The 21,325-nt window shown below is 42.7% G+C and overlaps 1 protein-coding gene across 1 annotated transcript in view; it reads right to left on the minus strand.

Annotated features, from left to right (window-relative positions):
• Nucleotides 1-20,689, minus strand: part of utp20 (UTP20 small subunit processome component) — a gene marked incomplete at its 3' end in the record, with an annotated part of 25,417 nt that extends 4,728 nt beyond the window's left edge. The window contains exons 1-35 of the mRNA XM_071527785.1: nt 20,576-20,689; nt 20,107-20,187; nt 19,916-19,982; nt 19,577-19,709; nt 18,803-18,991; nt 18,023-18,104; nt 17,593-17,730; nt 16,596-16,751; nt 15,790-15,942; nt 15,121-15,255; nt 14,804-14,881; nt 13,896-14,074; nt 12,856-13,017; nt 12,387-12,475; nt 12,162-12,267; nt 11,385-11,535; nt 10,998-11,060; nt 10,731-10,898; nt 10,457-10,533; nt 10,008-10,087; nt 9,481-9,751; nt 9,095-9,280; nt 8,487-8,577; nt 8,137-8,222; nt 6,176-6,301; nt 5,501-5,667; nt 4,656-4,864; nt 3,388-3,531; nt 3,129-3,208; nt 2,440-2,675; nt 1,954-2,098; nt 1,712-1,799; nt 870-1,013; nt 574-627; nt 21-173 (exon numbers count right to left, since the gene is read on the minus strand). Of these exons, the coding sequence (XP_071383886.1) occupies nt 21-173; nt 574-627; nt 870-1,013; nt 1,712-1,799; nt 1,954-2,098; nt 2,440-2,675; nt 3,129-3,208; nt 3,388-3,531; nt 4,656-4,864; nt 5,501-5,667; nt 6,176-6,301; nt 8,137-8,222; nt 8,487-8,577; nt 9,095-9,280; nt 9,481-9,751; nt 10,008-10,087; nt 10,457-10,533; nt 10,731-10,898; nt 10,998-11,060; nt 11,385-11,535; nt 12,162-12,267; nt 12,387-12,475; nt 12,856-13,017; nt 13,896-14,074; nt 14,804-14,881; nt 15,121-15,255; nt 15,790-15,942; nt 16,596-16,751; nt 17,593-17,730; nt 18,023-18,104; nt 18,803-18,991; nt 19,577-19,709; nt 19,916-19,982; nt 20,107-20,187; nt 20,576-20,626 (4,518 nt within the window). The remainder of the gene's footprint in view (nt 1-20; nt 174-573; nt 628-869; nt 1,014-1,711; nt 1,800-1,953; nt 2,099-2,439; nt 2,676-3,128; nt 3,209-3,387; nt 3,532-4,655; nt 4,865-5,500; nt 5,668-6,175; nt 6,302-8,136; nt 8,223-8,486; nt 8,578-9,094; nt 9,281-9,480; nt 9,752-10,007; nt 10,088-10,456; nt 10,534-10,730; nt 10,899-10,997; nt 11,061-11,384; nt 11,536-12,161; nt 12,268-12,386; nt 12,476-12,855; nt 13,018-13,895; nt 14,075-14,803; nt 14,882-15,120; nt 15,256-15,789; nt 15,943-16,595; nt 16,752-17,592; nt 17,731-18,022; nt 18,105-18,802; nt 18,992-19,576; nt 19,710-19,915; nt 19,983-20,106; nt 20,188-20,575) is intronic.
• Nucleotides 20,690-21,325: the final 636 nt, after the last annotated feature.

A 21,325-nucleotide genomic window follows, 5' to 3' on the forward strand; every position in this document is an offset into this window, starting at 1 on the left:
TTACTAAACTATCTACTCACTTCATAAGTGTGGAAGCAGTTGTGCATGATGGTGCTGATGTAGTCCATGTCCAGAGTCTGCATGTCTTTGATGCGCCTGGTGGCGTCTTGGAAAGCTGACAGGCGCACGTCGAAGTAGATCTCATCCAAGTGTCGACTGTCAAACGCATTAAGCTGGAAGGGCAAGAAAAATGGGATTTAATAGTTAGTTTATTAGTGTGTGTAATAGGATTTTACTTCTAAGGCTTCTGGAGGGGTTACAGGCCAAATTCAATGAAACATCTCTGATGGAAACCCACCTTTCCTCACATCCAAGTCAGATTTCTAAATAGGGTTTGATCAATATGGGTGATACCAAGGTGATACCAATATTTTACTGTTTGCCAATGTTTTGCCAATTTTCATGGCAAAAATACCAGTATTCAGTGTTTTGTGGTCCAACATATTGGCAAACAGATATATTGATATAACCCTAGTAGGTGCTCAGCAAAAAACACTGTAAAAGAGAATTACATCAGAACCTTTGTGTTGAAATGTGTGTGTGTGTCTGTGTGTATAGAGAAGTAAAACTTACCTTTGCAGCTGTATCGGTGATATATGCTAATGAAGGCTCCAGGTCTGACAGAGTCTGAAGGCAGAGCAACACAGACAGCAAGTAAGACTCAAACAATTTTGATCTAACCTCACAAGTCATCTGTATTTCTGCTGATTCCTTTTCCACTTACAATACAGAACGAGCAGCTCAACGGAGCAATATAGCATGAGATAGTTGTACTGAGTGAGATGGGATATGCATGAAATAGTCATTACCTATTTTATGCAAATGACTGTGCGCATGTAAACACACTTATGGCAGGTTTGCTGGCATACCTGGAAGAGGCTGGTGAGGGCCTGCCTGGGCAGCCTGCTGTGGATGATGGAGAAGAGCTTGCTGATTGGCCGGAGGAAGGCGGACGGCTCCAAACACTGTCTCAGCAGGTTCTGCACTGTGGCCAGGATGTCGATCTCTGTCTCCTGTGACACAAACACACACACACACACACACACACACACACACACACACACACGGAAAGGTCATTGATGGGTGACATGAAGACGTACAATCTCCCCTTCATCTTTGAATTGGAGTTAACTGGTGAAATCAATAATTAATTACGAGCATTCTCCTGGATTCAAAGTTAATGTTTCAATCAATCCAACCTAAAACAGAACTCGCACATTGCTGTTGTCATGTGAAAACCTTGTAACTCCAGTGTTGGTGATGCATGCTTTAACTTCAATTAAAGGTTTGCTTGGTCCTCTATTGGTTGAGAAAATTCTACGACTCTTGGGCTTATGAAACCCTTTCAAACCAAGCTATATAAAAACGAGGCTGCGTTTCTTAGCTCCTGAAAAGTTGACTTTTTAGAGATACAAGATTTTCACCCGATAGCGACAATATCTTCTTCCTATGACTTTGGGAAATATAATCAAGATTTATATATATGAACACATGTACACATGGGGTGACTTCATGGAGACATAAGGCAACAGGATGGCCTTGTGGTTAAAGAAACCATCTTTCAACCAGAGAACACTGGGTCAAACCCTGTGATGGAGACTATCCTCACTGCTTATCAATACAGTGTCACCACTATGAAATGAATCTAATTTGACCACTTTATCTTAACAGTTTTTCATAGAACTGGCTAGTGATAAGCTGTGAGTCTTACCGGAGGGTTTTTGGCTTTCTGGAGGTAGGGCAGCAGCAGGCTGATGAGCACCGAGCCCTGCTCCTTGTCGCTCACAAAGCGACTGACCCTGCCAGAGAGAAAGTGACACATCCAGATATTAGTTTGCAGAAACAGGCAAAACTGCATGCAGGTCAATTCTCAGCATCCACCAAGAGTTGATTCCCAACGTACAGTGAAAAGTATGGGAGTACTGGGAATGTGAGCCAATGAGTACTACTCACTTGGAGAGGATGTTGAGCTCCCTGGCCACCTGCACCCTGAACTTCTTCTTCTTGAGCCGGTCGGTGTTGCGTACGATTCCGCTGAGGTAGTGCAGCAGGGTGGAGATGTGAGGCAGCAGCAGTCTGGAGCCCTGGCTCAACGAGTCTGGAGGAGACAAAAACAAAAACAGGGAGACTGAACCTCAGGGAACATTGGGGATGCACATTGGAGTTTTAGTTATATAAACATTTCTTGAGGTAGAGCTGCTCTGGAGGAAGAAATGTGGTTCTTTGGCTCCGGCTACTGAGGTTTAAGTCAACCAACCAAGATTATTTCTGCTGTACAACGTTGTACGACTAAAACTCAAATCTGCATTCTGGCAAATATTTGTATATCTCAGCTATTATATTTGGGTTTCTTTAAACTGGTCCCCGTACATGGAAACACTAATTATCGTATGACTTAGGATCCTTAGTCAATGAAGTAAAAAAATGTCCTTTGCTGACCGGCAGTAATGAGAGCGCCCTCCGCAGGCTGAGGGAACACACAGCCGTTGACGCTCAGTTCCGCCTCAGACTCTGAGGCGACAAAGTCCGCTGTAGTTGCCAGGGACTCGGCCACGTCCATTACCATGGCAACGGTCGCCGGGGCAGCGTTCTTGGCGGAGAGCAGAGCGAAGACGTTGAGGAGGACGTCACACTCCGGGTGGTCTGGCCTCTGCTTGGCCAGGAGGGGGAAATACCTGAGAGAGAGAGAGAGGGAGAGAGGGAGAGAGAGAGAGAGGGAGAGAGAGAGAGAGGGAGAGAGAGAGAGAGAGAGAGACAGAGAGACATATTTTGTTAATGATACATGAATGTTTTCACCTATTCTGCTGTGTTTGCATTGCCATTTTGTCCATTAAACTCCATATTTTGGGGCTGCTTGCTATGTTCATGATATAGGAATGTCAAATTCTACTTTGTACTTATTTTAACTCAGCCTGGATAAGAACCTCTATTAGCTGGGTAAAATGTAAATGCAAAAACGGACAGATAGATGGATGACAGACAGAGTGAAGATATGAAATGGTGGAATAATTATTATTCATTTTGGAGAGCGGGTTGCTGTGAGTCACATATGGATGGATGGAGGAGAGAAGAGATATGGGAATGAGAAGGATGGAATCAGAGATGGGAGAGACAGTTTAGACTCTGACCTGGCGTTCTTGCTCCACAGATGGATGATTTTCAGGAGCGGGGTGGGGGAGTAGGGGCTCTCTGTGGGTAGACGACACACCTGGGGAAAAAGAAACGCAAATAAGCATAATGATATGGAAATTGTCCGCATCATAGCTCTCATACAGCATGGCTAACAGGTTGGTTCTGCACCATACAGCAACAAAAACAAACAAAAGAATTGGAATTATGTATCAAAAAACCCCTGAAAACCCCAGAAAAGTTCCCATCTTCATCTACCTGAGGCCAGACCACAGCCTGGAAGACGGCGTCCAGCTCGTCGGGGCTGAAGCTGTAGGAGTCGAAGCCGTCAAAGAAGTCCTGGATCCTCAGGATGCCGAGTCGCCTCAGGTTCTTCAGAGGACTGATACAACCCGCCTTCAGCTGCGAGGAGGAACTCAGCGTGAGGAAATCATCACACTATTTACAACCCACATTGAAGTGATTTTACAGATTGAAGACATTTTCTGAAGCAAGGTCTGACATATATGCCATCAAAACATGAATTTTACATGTTTTTTGGGCGGTGTAAAAGGTTTATTTACATTTGTAATGTTTGTAGGCATTGTAGAAAATCAAACATTATCCTCAAATTATCCAGGGAGGACTGACTACATGGAATCAACGCCCTGATTCCCCCTCACACAGTTATACATTTTCAAACCTGTAAAACCAGTCGATAGGAGGTTAAGTGCCTTGCTAAATGGCACTTTGTTGGTTGTTGATGGAAGGGAAGAGTGTTTCTCATTCCGTTTTCCCCCCCTAGATTTTCCCAGCCAGTCTGGGATTTGAGCTGGCAACCCTCTAGCCACAAACCCGCTTCTCTGACTGTTTTGCACATTTCACAAAGTGACACAGACACTTTCATTGTGTTCTAGGTTTGGGGAACAAAGACTCGGTTCCAGTGAAAAACATGCTTGCATTATCAATTCCCGTTATCTATTCCCAGTGCAAATTTTAATTCACTATTGAACTGACTGATTGGTCTCCATTCTCCCCTCGCCTGCTGTGTTGGGAGCAGCTTCATTATAACTGAAGCACAAAGCAGCAGAGCGAGCACGGGAAACATCAGACAGAAACAAAAGAAAGTGTGGCTACACTTTGATAAGGACAAACTACACCTGGCAAACATTAGAAAGAAGAATAGATCGAAAGTGTGATGATAAAGACACACTTTAGTTACAAGGCAACTGCAATGAACACACTCCCCTCCTCTTAAAGCTCACAATGTCACGTCACAACCTCTGACATCATTTCTGAGTCATTTTTGAGTCAAGGAACAGTGAATTTTTCACTCATTACAATTATTTTTGTAGCATAATTGTAATTAATTCAGAGACTTAGTAGTTTTGAGGTACTATAAAGTTCTATTAAGATAATATACTGTATATAAGAAAGGAACCAATTAGGGAACCATAACGGAATCAGATCATTAAGAAGGAATCACTAAGAAATTAACATTGAGAAAAACTTATCAACACCCGGCCCTGATTAGTAATCCTGATTACCTGTTCCCTGGTGTCCAGGATGGTGGATACAGAGGCTGTGACACACAGCAGGATCTGCAGCACCTTGGGCAGGTAGTCGTGGATGAGGTGGCCCAGTTTGTGGATCACCACGTTGACGATGTTCAGCAGGCTGTGCTGGCGGCCCAGCGGCAGGACGGCACCCGCATCCGTCCCAGCTACCGCTCGCTCCACCGCAGCCAGACACGGACCTGAGGGCAGAGGGGTGGAATTGCAGAGTTAAAATGCTGCTTTTAACATTTGACTTTTAAGAGAGAATTAGTTGAAGAGAGATTTTGTTTGCTTGTGCAACCAGCCATCAACAGTTTTTGTGGCATTTCTGCCTTACTAGTAAAGATTAAAGAGAGAGAAGAAGAGGATGACTCTCACAAATCAGATTCAAAGCCAAATTTCATTCAAAGCCAAATTTCACCTGTTTACTTTGCCAAAAATTCCTCTCTCTGGATAAAGTTCTTGTCAGAGCAATATGTTAAAAACTCAGTTTATCACTATTGAAGGCCAATAACCCTAACCTCTAGAAAGCAGAAGATATGATTTTTGAACAGAAACTAAAAAATTACTTCATTTTTGAGAGATTTTTGTCACGTAGAGCATTTTCTATACTTTAATGACACACCCACCAAATGAACACAGTTTAGTTGTGCAGTATGTCAATTAGAGCTACAAACGAATTGAAAAATATCAAAATCGGAAATTTCTGAATGAGAAAATGACTGCAAAGACTATATAAGATGTTTCCTGCTGCTTCTTATACAAGGTGTTCTAGTGTGGTAGAAAATCCCAGCACAATTCAAGTTTCACATCTGAGAAAATCTTTCATGTCCCACCTTGGCCGTGGTGGCGGACGGGCTCCAGCAGCAGGTCGATGAACATCCCCAGCTCCTCGGACTGGCAGCCAGCCAGGAAGCGAAGCACGATGGAGGAGCGGGAGGCGGCGCTGGCTTTGCCCTGGAACTTACTGCCCGCCTTGCTGCGCAGCCGGCCGAACAGGATCCTACGTCACACACAGGACACACTGGGTTGAAAACTGGTAGAAAATCATTTGTGGTAAAGCTGTGTTAACTGATTAGTCGACTTTTCAGTGTACTGTAAAAAATAACCCCACTGCTAGAAATATATGAAAAAAAAAAAAAACTAAACAAAAAGGCCTTGGGGCAAAAATGGCCTTGAATGTTCATAAAATGGGAGCGTAATTAAAAATATGAAGTAAAAAATAAATAATAAATAAATAAAAACAAACTCAACAATCAAGGGGTGGAGGATAGACCAGTTTGGGACAGAGAGTGAGGAAAACAACACCATCCTCCCTCCTGTTTATTTGCCAATATGCAATGCAAATGTATTATTTGATAGTTAAATAGATATGGCCCCAAAAAGGTCAAAAATGCCCCTAAAAATCAGATCAAGGGAGTGAATAATGCCTACTGATTTCTTACCCTCCAACACACACACATATATATACACATACACATACACACACACACACACACACACACATATACCTCATGAGCAGCGGGATGAGCTGGGCCCTGTGCGAAGCATCGACCACTGCTCTCTCCTCGGAGATGTTGAAGTGGACGATCTCCTCTTTGAAGTGTTTGTCATCCAGCAGCCTCTCAAGATTCTCCCTGCACACACACACACACACACACACACACACACACACAGGTCAGAGTTCAGGGTCAGCCTCACATGCTTGAAACTGGGTTGAAGAAGGCCCGCAATGTACCCTCATAATGATTCTATATGATATTAATAAACAATAACGATGGCAAATAAAGGCGAAAAGCCATATTGCACATCATAAGATACGAATGAACATCAAAGAAGTACATTAGCCTCCATGGGTGCAACAAAAGAAGGTTTCAAAGGCAGACTGAAACCTTAAAGCAGCAGCAAGGTTTTTAGTTTTATAATCTAGCGGAGGACAGGATCTCCACACTGCCATCTGTCATCCTCCTGAAACCAGGTCAGTGTGACAGCCTGACCCCTTTGTGGCTGAACAAAGAGGCACAGAACAATCATTTGTAATGTAAAACCCCCCCCCGAAACTACGCATCTATCCGCAGGCTGGCTAGAGGTGCGGTAAACGGATAGCTTGATAACAGGGAGTAGAGGGCATAATGTCGAGCAGAATCAGCGCTTAGGTGGAACGTTAACATTCCTGCGGGCCGTAAAGCCATCTGTAACCGTAGAGGGCCGAGAGAGACCAGAGCCCCGATTCCTATCAGAGACGCTCACAATGACCCCATTGACAGAGTGGGAGACTGCTGCTGTATGAGGAATCTACTGTAAAAAAATTCTGTATATTAGTTCACCTCTCCAGCTCTTAAGGTGCGATCACACCTACCGTCCTTTCTCTTTGTTTACTTTGTTGTGTTTGGATCGTCCTAAAAACATACTTTTATCGGAAAGCTTACGTTTAATCCTGGCCTGATTGTAGCCAAGTTTGCCTCGTTCATTATTGCATTTTTTTATTTACTTAATTTAACTTAATTTTGTTTACTGTTATTTACTCTCATTTGTCCATTGTTTTATTTACTGTCGTTTGTTTGTCTTTTGTATCTCTTTGCTTTGCTTATTTTATCAGTAAGAAAATTGTAATGTTTTCTTCCTTACACTTGTTCCTTGTTGTGAAGCACTTTGTAACTTTGGTTTTGAAAGGTGCTCTATAAATCAAGTTTTATTATTATTATCATTATTATTATTATTATTATTATTAGGTTCATACTGCCCAATTACAAGTGAACCAGGGCTTGTAAACAAAAGTCACATGGAGTTTTCGTAAGCTGTCTTTCTGCCAGGATAGAGGTTTTGGCTGCAGGGAGTCAAAACAAATCTGATTCCAGTAACTTTAGCTAAGCATGATGGACTTGTCTGCGTTCTTTGGTGTAATTTACCTTCACTGCTCTTCCTACCAGTTGAGATCACGACGTGAAGAAATAACCGAATATGCGCAAAGTGCATCAGTGGAGACAGTGGTTTGCCTTTGACTGAGTTATGCTAGGCTTTCCAACTATGAGTAACCAATGGCTATCTGGTATCAACATCCATCTCCTTATACCTCCATTAAACCTCACATTTGAGGTTGTTTCCGGGATTTGGTTCGGACTAAGTTCTCACTCGTAACAAACCGCACCACAGTTCACTTGGATGAGGACTGAGACTTACTTCACTGCCATTATTTGGTGCCACCTGAGTTCAAATGGCATTGCTCTCACCTGCCAAATGAACAGAACTTAAGGAGTAAACACTCCAGAGTTCGACTAGCCCACTCCAAACACGCTTGGTCTAGAGAGTTATTGATTCCACACAGGTTGTTTTGTGCGTTTGACCAGCTACATGAATGTAATTTTGAGAGGCAGCTCTGCCTTTTGCCATATCATCAATACAGATAAGAACCTGCTCTGAACTGACTGACCTGCCTGGTTGTATGAAGATCATTTTGTAAAAGATGTCTTACTTGTATGGTAGTATGTTGGGGTCTTTGTATGTGAGAACACATTCCAGCACCGCTCTCTGAATCTGCTGGTCCTGATGGCACAGCAACTGAAAACGGAGAGGGAGAGAGGGAGAGAGAGAGAAAGAGAGAGAGAGAGAGACAGAGAGGGAGAGAGAGAAAATCCTCAATCTTAAATACATTAAAACAGAGCAAGTCCAAAGCATTAGCATCTCAGACCACCACATGTCCACATGTCTCGCAATTCCAATCAAAATTGCAATATTCAGGAAGAAAGTATCAAGCAAGCCCTGATACTGATAAAGTGCAAAGGCAAAATTTGTGAAAGAGAGGCTGTGAAGTTGCAGGATTACCTGGTTGTACAGCTCACTGAGGCTGCCCTCCAGGTAGAGAGCACGAGGGTTGGTGAACTTGGCAAACACCTTCAGATGAGTAATCAGCTGTCTGTGGGAGAAAAAAATAAATAAATCACACGTAAATTTAACAGAATCAACAACAGCCATAACTCAAAGTATTCTGCAGGAGGCTGAGGGGCTTCATAGTTTGATATCTTCATATCTGTAAAAGGTGCTATGTGTAGCATTCTAACATCGATAAATACTCACCAAATAATTTGAGCCATTACTATAATTACTGTAAACAAAAAACGAGACCATCGCACAGAAGATGGGCTGCCTCTGCACTGCATGACACCAAGGCATTAATTTGCCAATGATATATGTTGATGTTTAAAAATGCAGTAGCACCTATAAGGTTTTATATAGCAACAACAAAGAAATGTCAAAGATATGAAGCCTTTCAGTGTCCAATTGAATACTGTCACTGCTGTTGTGCGGCTGATTATTCCTTCTCTAACCAGCTTCTAAGACGAGTGCACAAGGTAGACTTACTAACCTTGAAATTCAATTTGTATAATAGCTGTTAATTATAATGAGCATTACAAGCCCTTCTGATGTCTTACTTGGCAGCGGCTCTCTTTGGAAGTGCCTTCCTCTGCTGTCTCCCTCCCTCCTCTGCCTCCTCTTCCTCCTCCTCCTTCTCGTCCTCTTCCTCCCCGGCCATCCCAGACTCCTCCAGGGCAGCACTCTCCCTCTTCCTCAGGTCCTGAGTGGGCGCCACCAGCAGGTCAGCGGGGTAAAACTCATTCCTGTCCAATAAGAGCGGAGGGTGAGATATGAGTGAAAGAATATTTTACCAGAGAAAAACGTCACGTCTTCATAGTTGTGCTCCCATGGCACAGATCTATTTAAGCCTTACATAATGTTTGGGACTTAATTGAGACATCTGTGGCTTCTGGTCAAAAAGGTGATATGACCTTGGTTTGGGTTCAACACTGTAGTAACTAACCTGATGAACCTGAGCAGCAGAGGGCTGAGTTCTCTGCTGCGTGGTTCCACCCTGTCAGGCACCTGGGCCATGGTGCGCCACAGCAGGCTGCGGAAGTTGGTGAAGTCCGTCCTCTCCTTTGGGTCAGAGGTCAACTTCACCTGCTGCAGGAAGAGCACACCCACATCCCCGCTCTCAATGACATCACAGCCCGGCTCGCCGTGAAGATCCGATTCCCCTTCGTTGTCGTCGTCGTCATCGTCGTCTTCGCTGTTCTCTTGCAGTTCTTTTTCTAAGACATGCAGAGGAGGAAGGTGGGTGATGTGCTGCAAAGTTACCCCTATAGTGTTTTTGCATTTCCTTTTACATTTCCTCTAGAAGTGCACATTTGGTTGGAAAACACTGCTAAATAAATACAGGCGAAACACTGGTGTGTTGACATTTTGGCAGATGCACCAAAGCTGTGTCCCAACATGGAAAACAAACAATTTACATGCAACTCATGCAAACATGGCGCTCTGAACCTGAAGCCTAGCAGGAAGCCTTACCAGCTAGACCTGCCACCATCTCCAGATGTTCATGGTAAACCTTCCAGAAGTCCTTGTTGTCCATCCCTCTGGCATGGGTCCTGGGAGGAAGAAGGAGACAAAAAGTCAGTGTGGGCTGTTGTTGGCATGTTGAGTATGTCTAATTTGTGCTCAGGCAATTGTCAAATTGTGGGGAAAAAGATTCTGTGGTGTTGACAAATACAGCTTGTTAGCATTCCTCATTTAAACAAATGAGTAGCAAGGCAAAATAACCTAGCTTGCAGCTATTAATACCCATTGATTATTAAAATGCCATTATTAGGGTAGGAGAAGGAGAAATTCTGAAACATACTTTCATGTGAAAAGTGCCTGGCTCTTAAATAAATTACTTAAATTCAAAACACTGAGATGTCCCTTTAAGTCTGTTCTTTTGAATTTGTTTGAATTATGGCAGGATCAGCTCTACTCACACAAGTAGCTCAATGACTGCGTCCCACAATGGCTTGAAATTGACGAACAACATTGCTATGAGGTAACGCAGAGGCACCTGAAAGGGAAGAAGCAGAACCAAAGCGTGTTGGTTTGTAATGTTTTTACTAACGTTGTTGGTATGCTAACAAAGTAATGCATGTTAATAAGTCATGTTGGTTTCTGAGGATATCTTGCTTATTGCCCCTTTAAATATGGCATGAGTAAGGAAGTAATCAACAGCAGTAATCAGCAGGATGAAATGTCAGTAGAGACCTGTTGGAAGGCGCCTTGCGGCCCCTGTGGCAGGCTGCGCTGCACCAGGTCGTGTCGCAGCTTCCGGAGGTGAAGCAGCTTCTCTCTGTAGTCCTGCACCGAGGCCGGCACCAGCTCCGCCTGCAGGCACACCGCAAACACCGGCTGCACCTCCACACTCTCCTCACCCTGGACAGAAGAGCACACACACACTCAGTGGGTTAACTCTAATGTAATTTTATTTGATAAAGGGTTTTATGACAGTCCTTGGTTTATTGACAGTTGTACCTCAGTCTGTGCAGGAAGCTCCGCCTCAAAGTGAGTGAGGATCCTCAGAGTCAGGAGGCGGATCTGGGAAAAGAAACCGATCAACTAGTGAAAATTTAGTGGTGAAATCTAGTGAGCTTTACAATGGTAGAAAATGTAAACATCTCTATGTGCAATTTTTGAATTTTAATCAGCCATTATTCTTCTTCAGGCACAATGTAGTGAAAAAGACATTTGTGGAAAAAACAACTTCTTGTCACTGTTAGAATTACTCATTGAAAGTAACGCCTAAGGCTCGCCACAAGCTTGCAGAGAGAAAGTTAACTACACTGCCAAGTCGTTTTTTGGTGAACTTTCCAAATCTCAAGTTATCCCTTTAAGCTGCTGCTGCTGTGACTGGAGGCGTACCTTGGAGAGGTTGGAGGAGAGGTTGGTGTGCAGAATCTGGTAGAGCTCCAGCAGTGCGCTGTGGGAGAGGTGCTGGGAGACACCGCTGAGTGACAGACGGGTGTAGTAAAGGTCTCCTAGCAACAGGGCCGACAGGTCTGTGGGGAACTTCCTGTCAGAAACAACAAGGAACAGGCCGGTCGTTAAGTCGGCCTACTGAACAAATGTCCAAAAAAGGTGTTTACTGTCTGGTTTGATGAAAGTCAGTCCGCACAAACTACTCCATAATGGCGGGATCAGCAGCCTAGTTAGCATTAATAACACTGGATTCCATGAAAATGCCACAATAAAGCCATCTGGAGTAGGATTAAGACATGTGAAAGTACATGCTGGACATTGGCCAGCTTCCTGAAAACTATACCTGAAGCTACTTAGCTAGCTACTTGTCATCCTTGTTGTTGCCATGATACTACACAATGAAATGTGTTGCAGATAGAGGATGCTATGACATCAAAACAGATAGCAGACATCTGTACAGTACACACCTTGTCACTTAACAACCAAACAGACAATACAACCAAAACATGAGCAAAGGTGTCTTTCCATTTCATAAAGTGGCATCTTCCCATTCGCCCCACTAACTGTGTCACATCTCCTTCAAGATCTGGGAGCAGGACTTTGAAAAAACTTATTATGAAAGACAACAATTTTTTCAAATGTCTACCCATATTCAAGTGTGATCATGTCCATGCACACACACACACACACACACACACACACACACAATGCAGTACTTACCGCAGAACTGAGGTGATCTTATCCACGGCGACCAGTGAGAGCAGCTGGGCGGAGCCGTCCAGAGTGAGGAGACAACTGAGGGCCTGTCTGGCTACAAACAGACCGGCTAGGGGGTGACAGGAGAAAAAGGAATGTAAAACATAACCAATTATAGATTGCACTAATGTTTTGCCATCAATGGCTCTGACACTTTCCACGCGATCTAAACATTAAAGCAATACTAACCTTTCCCCAGTTTGTCAGTCTCAATTTCACACAGCAGGTGGTTTAGGAGGGCTGTCACCGCCGGAACGACACTAGCCGGAGACAGAGGTCTGAAAAAACAAAAAAAAAAAAAATTTAACACCAGACTGTAGACTCAGAAGCAATCTTTTCAGACATCGTCATTGCTGTCCAAACGACACGCAAACAGTGAGAAAAAGAGAGAAAAAAGGAAAGAAAACGAGGGAAAAACTGAGAGAAGATGAGGGAAAAATGGAGAGAAAGAGGAAAAATAGGAGAAAAAGCAGGAAAACTGAGAGAAAGATGGGGAAAAATGGAAAAACGTTGATAAAAGAGAGAAAAAATGAGAGAAAAAGAGGGAAAAAAATGAAAAAATGTTGGAAAAAAGAGGGAAAAAAGGAGAGGAAAAAGAGGAAAACTCTCTCAAAACCCCATGATATTCCAGAAATTGTGTGTGTGTGTGTCAGTGTACCTGAGGTGTGGCAGCAGCACCAGGGCGGCCCATGGCAGCGACAGGTCAGTGAGGGACTGGTTCTGGTCTTGGGGGAGGCTGATCAGAGACAGGACCAGCTCCGGCACTGACACCGATACAGACTCCTTCTCTGGGCCCGACTCCTTACTGCTGAACACCCTGCTGTAGGACAACAAACACAAAGCTACCGGAGAGGCCAAGCCGCTATGCTGCACTCTTTTTGATACAAAGATTCTCATGCTCTGTATGTATACCTTGAATTTACCTTTTAAAGGTAAGAGTATGTAAGAGAAGTCAGGATATCTGCAGGTTTCAGAAACTCAAATTTAAGAATCTGGCCGATTTAAAAACCTAAATAAAGAAACAAAGCTACAAACCAGTCTATTTTCGACTGAACAGAGCTAATCAAATCTTAGACTATAAATGAGCAGTATAAGAACAAGGACACCAGGAAATCAATTGTTAAGGGAAATGAAGTTCAACTTTGTCAAGTGAAGCAGATCCTTCTTATTTGGTAATACTGTATTACTAACCCTATTCTGTAGTAATCTAAGAGTGGACATGCAGTGCATGGTGAAAAAATAATACCTCTAATAACTGTAGGTAAGACATTTTAATACTTTTAAGGAGTTTACGACTTTCTGGAACTATAAGAAAATATTTGTTTAGTTTTAAATTTTCCTCATATACTGTATATAGTGTTTGCTCTTTTTCTCATCAGTCCAGTTGCACCACATCTCCTGTAAAAAAAAAAAAAATCTATCTTTCCCCCATAAATATGTGTTGTATTTTTAAAAGATGCTCCCTAAAAATACAGGAAAATATACAGCTCTCTTCCATTTTATTTGTTTACTTTAATTTTTATTAATCCAGTGAAAATCGACTAAGCATGCAAGCTCTTCTTCTGTGGTGACCTGCTTCACACATTCAGAACTGGGAGCTGTCCACCCACATTCTCCCAGCCGGTTCTGGGATTTAAACCTTCTCTAATCTCTAGACTATCGCCGGTCCGTCTGCCTCCAGCTGTGTTTCTATCTCACCCTGCGGTCTGTCCGGTGAAGAGCAGCGGGTAAGTCTCGAAGGCCATGGAGCCGTCTGTGGGGGGCGGGGCTTTAGCGAGGATCAGACTGACCAGCGCCTCCAGGCCGCAGTGTCGAGACAGGGGATCGCCACAGCCGAACAGTCCCGCTGAGAACCGCAGCAGGCTAGGGAGGAAGAGCTGGAGGAGAGGGGGGGGGGGGGGGGGACAAAAAGAGAGAGAGAGACGGGTACAGAGTCAGGCAGAGAAACAAACAGATGTAAAGAGGAAGAGAGAACCAGAGATGCAGGGAAAAAAGGCAGTTTATCGACATCAAGTATTTCACTCACTGTGTCTGTTAAGGGGAAAACTTGGCATGTCACATTATGGAGAAAAAAGTTTTAACATTTTATCTTATTTAATATTAGCATTTGTCTTTTAGCTACACTAAAACAGCTTTGTTAATAACCCTGAAGCTAAAATTCGAACGATATTTTTTGACTGAAGCTGCTGATTGCCGATATTATTTTACATACATTACTTTATATTTGACAATTTTCATGCCAAACAGTTACAATCATTCAGTGTTTCCTTCCGCGTTTTATTCTTGTCAGTACGGAAAAGCCTCTGAAACAGCATTTAGATCATCATGGGACACTAAAACTCTCCACTGAAACCCAGACTAATGAAATTCTTTTAGTGTCAGCAGCACTTTAAGGCAGAGTGACCCATCACACCTATTCAAAGATAAGGGAAACCCTGGGACACATTATGCCTTTAAATGAACAATAAAACAATTAAATGAATAAATATAAATAAAATGTGCAAAGAAGTAGCTGTGATCAAGGAGGAACCTCCACTATATCAGACTGACTGGCTGATACCTGATATTTAATAAAAGGCCAATATTGATATATCAGTCTAACCAACCTGTTCAAACTGTTTCATGGTGAACATCTCCTTGGTGAACTCCAGGATCAGATCCTGCTCCGTCCTGCTGCCAAACACCTGGTGGTGAAGATGAAGACAGAGAGTCAGAGAGGCTTCGTCACACACTCACACACACACACACACACACACATTAATTTTCAGTCTCTCACACACCCAAGCTCTCTTTTTCACATCCTCACACATGAAAATCTTCACAGACTTCCATACTCAAAACATAGTCTTCCTCTAACACAGATTTTCCTTCCTCTAAACTCACTCTCTCTGTTAAACACTCACACACACACACACACACACACCTTCTGGACGGTCTCCTGGATGAGTGTGGGGGGCAGGCTGATGTTCTCCCCGAGGAGCAGGGAGGAGGTGATCTGGAGCAGCAGACGGGAGCAGGACGCTGACAGAGCCGGGCTCTGGACCAACCGTAACACCGTCTGCAGGCAGGAGGACAGCACAGGGTTTGGACAGCAATAGAGCCACTTTTTCACTTCAGGTACCAATTCTGAGCATTGAATTTGAAGTCTTTAATCTGATATCATACATGTATAAACAAATTACAATCTACATCACATTTTCAGGTTGCATTTAATATTTGGCCATATTAAAAAGAAAAAAAATCCACCTTTGGATACTCTTACACTGTTATATATCACCAATTGTGATGTTCAGTTCATTCCAGGAGTTATTCTGTGATTGTAATTTACTTCTTGGTGTACCCACTTTCCCTCAAACTGCCTCCTCTACTTCTACTCCTACATTTCCCAGATTGCATTTCGACAAACCCCAGAGAACGTACCTGAACTTACTGCTTTCAATCAAAGGTGTGTGTGTGGAATGGTTAATTATTGTGGAACCATTTTACCATTGGGCCATATTAAATCTGACTTTATGGTGATAGAAGGTTTTGGAGGACACTGACAGCATACAGTACATGCACTGAGACATAAATCTTGCTCCCCTCCCGTTACCTGGCAGACGGCCTCTGGTCTGGTGACCTTAGCTCCATCCCTGTGGGACACCAGGGTGTGGAGAATGAACAACAGCCTCTCCAGCTGTTCTGCCGCCTGGTCCGCCTCAACTGCCTTCTCCTCCATGAGGCCCAGGACCTCCAGCACACTGGCCTGCATGTGGGGACACACCGCCATCAGCCACAAGACACTCAACTTAAGACTTTTAAGACATTATTCAGTGGCTTTGGACAGTGTTGAGTGGACAAAGATTAATCGATTAATCATTCTCTAAAATCAATCAACATAATGAAAAATGCCCATCACAAGTTACCAGAATCCAAAATTAATCTTCAAATTTCTTACTAAAAACCCCAAATTATTCATTTAATAACTGCATGAAATGGAGAAAAGAAAGCAAATCTTAGCATTTGTGAAGCTGTAACTAGCAAACGTTGCTATTTTAACTTGATAAATGATCAAAAATTATAATCGATTCATTTTCTGTCGATTGACTAATCGATTAATCGACTAAACGTTTCAGCGCTACCCCCAACACAGGGATAAAAACAACAGATGATGACTGAAATTAAGGGATACAGAATAGAAGGAACATGATCTACTCAGCCATACCACATTCAGAGAATATCTTTCATCTCATTTAGCATCAATATTGCCATCTCTGCCAAATCTCAGATCTGGCTGCTTGGGAAGGGTCTCCAAGTAATATTAGTCAATAACATTACATTTTTCCCACCACAGTCCTCTAAATTTGCACACGACGTTCTGGCTGGAAGTAAAACTGACTAAAATTCCTGCAGCCTTACCTGAAGGGCCTCCCACAAAACCAGGAAGTGCTCTCTGTCCACGTGATTGGCTGCAGCCTGGGCCATGTGATCCAGGGCTTCCCGGACAGTGTCCCATGGCAGAGAGACTCCTGGGCTGGATGTGGGACCGAGCTTCCGCAGAGCCACAAGGAGAGCCTGGGGGACAGGGGAGGAGATGGAGGAAACAGGAAAAAAAGAGGAATTATTACATGGCTTTGTTGAATACTCAATTCTGATTGGCCAATGAACGCATTCTGAGGTCTGCTATTTCGGAATAACAGGCCGCTGTCACACATCCAACCATATCACTCTGCAGTCAAAAAGTTCAGTCCATACGGTTGATTTCTATTCAAATTAACTAGCGACACCTCAAGCTACTCCTTGGCTACAGACAGTAACAGTTGGACTATTTGTTTTGCCAGAAGCTTGTAAGTTACTTTAGCTTGTTGTAAAATAATTTTAAAGCAACATTTCATGTCAAATGATTAGTGTAGTGTAATAAGCAGGATAATGTACAGCGAGTCAGCCATTTTTACAAAAGGGTGATCCAGACCCTTCCGCTGTACATTATCCCTTACATATCAAACTGACAAATGATGTTATACAATAACTATTAGGATTATACAATGTGGTGATTCCTTGTTGAATATTACCATTCTGAGGTGAAATGCAACACATTTGGGCACAGCTTTTGCTTTATAAATGTTTAACTCCTGACAAAAAAATTGGGGGTGAAACATTGTGAGAGTGAACTGAGTATGATGAAAAATTTTCTCCAGCATGCAGCTTGCTTTGTAGAACAGGGATTCTGCACAGCAGCAGAAGATCTCGTTCTGGAATCCGTCTGAAACACCTTTCCCCTCTAATTTAAAATTACTGCCACTTGTTTCATTAGTCAGTTCTGCGAGTTGTTTTTCAGCCTGAATAGCAACATAGCTTCTATTTGTGCATAATGTGTCAGAAAATTCAACATCCTCTCCTTGGGAAAGAGACTCACATTGGCGGTGCAGGAGTGGAACATGTTGCGGACTCCTTTGCACATCTCAAACAGCAGCTGGCCTGCTCCCTCCGCCTTGTCAGGGTGCTGCTGCAGGTCGGAGAACATGTGACTCAGCAGAGCGTCGAGGTCTGGAACCTGAGGGACAGAACGGGCCGAGCATCAGTACATCCACGTAAAAAAAACTCAGTCATGGAGGTCACCTGGGATTATGTACCAAAAATACATTTCAGTAGTTGTACAAAATTACAAAAACATATTTTCAACATTTAGCTTGGATATATGAAGTTTGGATTAGTGAGGTTCTGCTGTATTTCAAATTGGGTTCAACCCTGCTTCTATTAAAGAGGAGCAGACTGGATGAACTCAGGAATGGATAGTAGAAGGTAGGAGTTCGTGTTTGATATGTAATAAAAGGTAAAGCACCCACCTTTCTCATCAAAAATGAGAAGCTCTCTGCGGCGAACTTGCGAATATGCTCCTTCTTGTGTGCCAACAGTGTGCTGTACAAACTGTGGGGTGAAAAGAGGAATTTATTTCCACCAACATTTGACATGCAGTCTGACTGCTAAAAACACTCTTCACCAGGGTGAAAAAGCAGCAAAAATAAGTTAGTGTTGTTATGGGAAAAGAGGTTTCAAGAACTGTTTTTCCCCACAGGATCAGACAGAAAAATGCCATACTGCAAAAAGGATCGCACATAAAACCTCTTTCACATTAGACCTGGTCTGATTTTATGTCATGTAACAGACCCTCTATATTTGCATTGCGCTGGTGCAGGAGAAACAGGGTTCCTTCTCATTTTTTATTTTAAAATTCCATACTTTTTCCAGCCATATCAATCTACATCTGAAAATTATTCTTCACAACAAATGTCATATTGTGAAATAACAATGTTCAGTCATATGTGTACCACTAGAGAACAATCTTTATCTTCTGCTTTTCCGGACTTTTTGTCTAATTTCCACACTTTTCCAGACCTGGAAATAACCAGATACATTTTCCATACTTTTCCAGACTTGTGCTGCAATCCTGGAGAAAGATCTGACTGAAGTTGCTCATCAAGTGGGAATTAAGAGGGAATAAACAATTTGTATTTGAGTACTTGTATTTCCTCAACTAATCACAATGGATGGTGCTCAATGGATGGTTGTACATCATCATTCACCTGTGAAACACCAACAGAGTCCAAACAGGCGTTATCTCTCACCTGTACATGTTGGTCATGTCCTTGACCATGAGCCTCCAGAGGTACTTGTAGAGGTAGGAGAGGCAGGTGAAGGCCCACTCCAGCAGCTCCGTGTCCTTGGTCTCCAGCAGGGCGGTGATCAGGACGAAGAAGTCCGGGAAGTGAGGGTAGAAGTCAGTCTGCAGGTCCCGGGCCAGCTGTACCACCAGGCTGGAGGGGGAGGGAGAGGAGAGGAGAGACACAGGCGGAGTTAGCTCAGTAGGAATGATATCCAACAGTGCAATAACAAGTTTGAATAGTGCAATCAATTGTAAGGCGAAAAAGGTATGGAAATGTACTGAAAAGTAGGGCTGGGCGATGTGGTTGACATCAGTATCACGATAATCATAAGCACTTTTTTCGATATTGATATATGTCAGATCACATGTTAAATAATCAAATGAATGTTCATCCCATTGATCCAAATGGTAATGTTAGGTAGGTGTGATGTCAAACAAAACCTAAATATTCATACCTTTTTGTCAGAGTTTCTAAATACAATGTGCTTGTTATTCACTAGTTTAGACAGCAGAATTGTGTATCACGATATCCCAAAATCACCATACCATGATGATATGATTCCACTGAAAGACGACAAAACGATAATATTGAATTATTGCTCAGCCCTACCGAAAAGCTTCAAAACGTTGGACAGTGGTATCTCAAGTGTGAAGTGAAAATGTATTGTACTGTACGCTTTCTCTCAAAAATGAATGTTCATCTGGTAAACACAAACCATACACACACACAACTTACTCCAGCAGTGGTTGGCAGGCTAGGCTGTTCTTGACTGCCAGGTGGGTTTTCAGACTCTCCACTATCGCCTTCTGATGGAAGACCAGCATGTTGAAGGACTGGCTCTTGTCGGACACTTCTTTCACGAAGGCCGCTGGTGAGGAAAAACAGAAATTTTACAAACAGACAGTGTCTCGCCTCATAATCTGAACAAGTTGTCAGGCAAAATCAAAGAAGATTTTTAAGTATTTTTGTCTCCAACATAGGAGAAAGGTATTTAATAAGTTACTTGCTACAAGGTGGCAAATGTCTGATATATATTATTACAAAACCTGTGGTATTCTTGTGTTTTATACATACTGAAATGTTCGGTCAAGTTGAGGTCTTTCCATTTTGTCAGTCCTTCAGAAAAGTATGTTTCTACCTCCTGCAATGGGAGAAAACAAGTGTTTAGCACTCAGTGGCAATCAATAAGAACATTTGGGAATCATCAAATAAATGAGGCGAATTATTATATTACCTACACAGACAATGAATGATTGGTGACATACCTCATCATAAGTCCCAGTCCTGTCAATCCGATGGATGACATCAATGTTTACATTGGCAAGTCTTTCAGCAAAAGTGAGAAACTGAGAAAGAGCAAATCGTCAAGTCAAAGAGGTTCATAATCATCATCTTCATCATTAACCACTATAAACATCCAAGCTAACTGCTGACATGTGTCCATAAGGCAAACAACTACCAATGTGAATAATATATATTTTCAGCATTGTATAATTTTTGTCCACATTCTTAAAAAGACCTTATTTTCAAGTAACTTGCATCCGTCTGACACACTTTACTGTGATATTTACACTATGAATGCATACAAGTAAGATGTGTATCAGTTGGGAAAAGTAGGTTAATTATTACTTCATTGATAAACAATGTGTTTTAACTGATTTTAAGTGGTTTTGTGTCCACTACATCCCTGGTTATATGTTAGCAACATGCTACTTTAAGTTCCTGGACTCTCACCCGGTAAGTGTTCTCAGATTTGTGATACGAAGACTTGGACTTGATCTTCATCTTTGAGTTGCTGCTTGAGAGACGACAGATGTTCCAGAAATCAACCCGCGATTAAAACGTTTCATGAAAACAACTTATTCCCTCTTTCGGCTACAAGTGTTTACACACACGCCGACACCAGGGCGCAGCCATGTTGGATAGAGCATCACGGGAACGTTGTGCTTCCCTCCGCGTGGTGCGCGTGGTGCGCGTGGTGCGGTCAGAGGCGAGAGAGAAATCCTGCATTCACTTCCGTCTTCGTTTAATTACTCTTTGAAGCGAGAGGTTTCACTCCTACCTACTTCCATCTTGAAGGCTTGCTTACTTTAGTAAACAGGCTTGTTTACTTTAGCAGTTAAGTAAAGAAGCTTGTTTACTTTAGTCAAACAGCGTAACATTTAGGGTCCTAGTGAGCTATTAAGTGAGATAGTAAAAAAGCTATTTTGTTTAGCAGGTGCTCCTGTTTCACGCTTGGGGACGTTTCATGTCAGCAATGAATATTCATGAATGTTCTTAATGTTCTTTGCATAAATTAGCTGCTATATTTATTACCTAGCTCTACTGTCAGCTGGCCTGATGTGAAATACCTTGATAGTTAAAGCTTCAACATGCAACTTTTCACCTTGAGGCAGGAAGTGTATTGTTAGCTCCGCCTCCTCCAACACAGTTCCCACCTCAGCACGTGTCACTCATCTTGATGAGCTGTCTCCCTTGAAACAT

Source organism: Centroberyx affinis, unplaced genomic scaffold, assembly GCF_046629955.1.
Source record: "Centroberyx affinis isolate AG114_WGS23_722 - 3 ecotype Tasmania unplaced genomic scaffold, CSIRO-AGI_Caff_v1 ptg001576l_1, whole genome shotgun sequence".
In the NCBI taxonomy this organism is placed as follows: Eukaryota; Metazoa; Chordata; class Actinopteri; order Beryciformes; family Berycidae; genus Centroberyx; species Centroberyx affinis.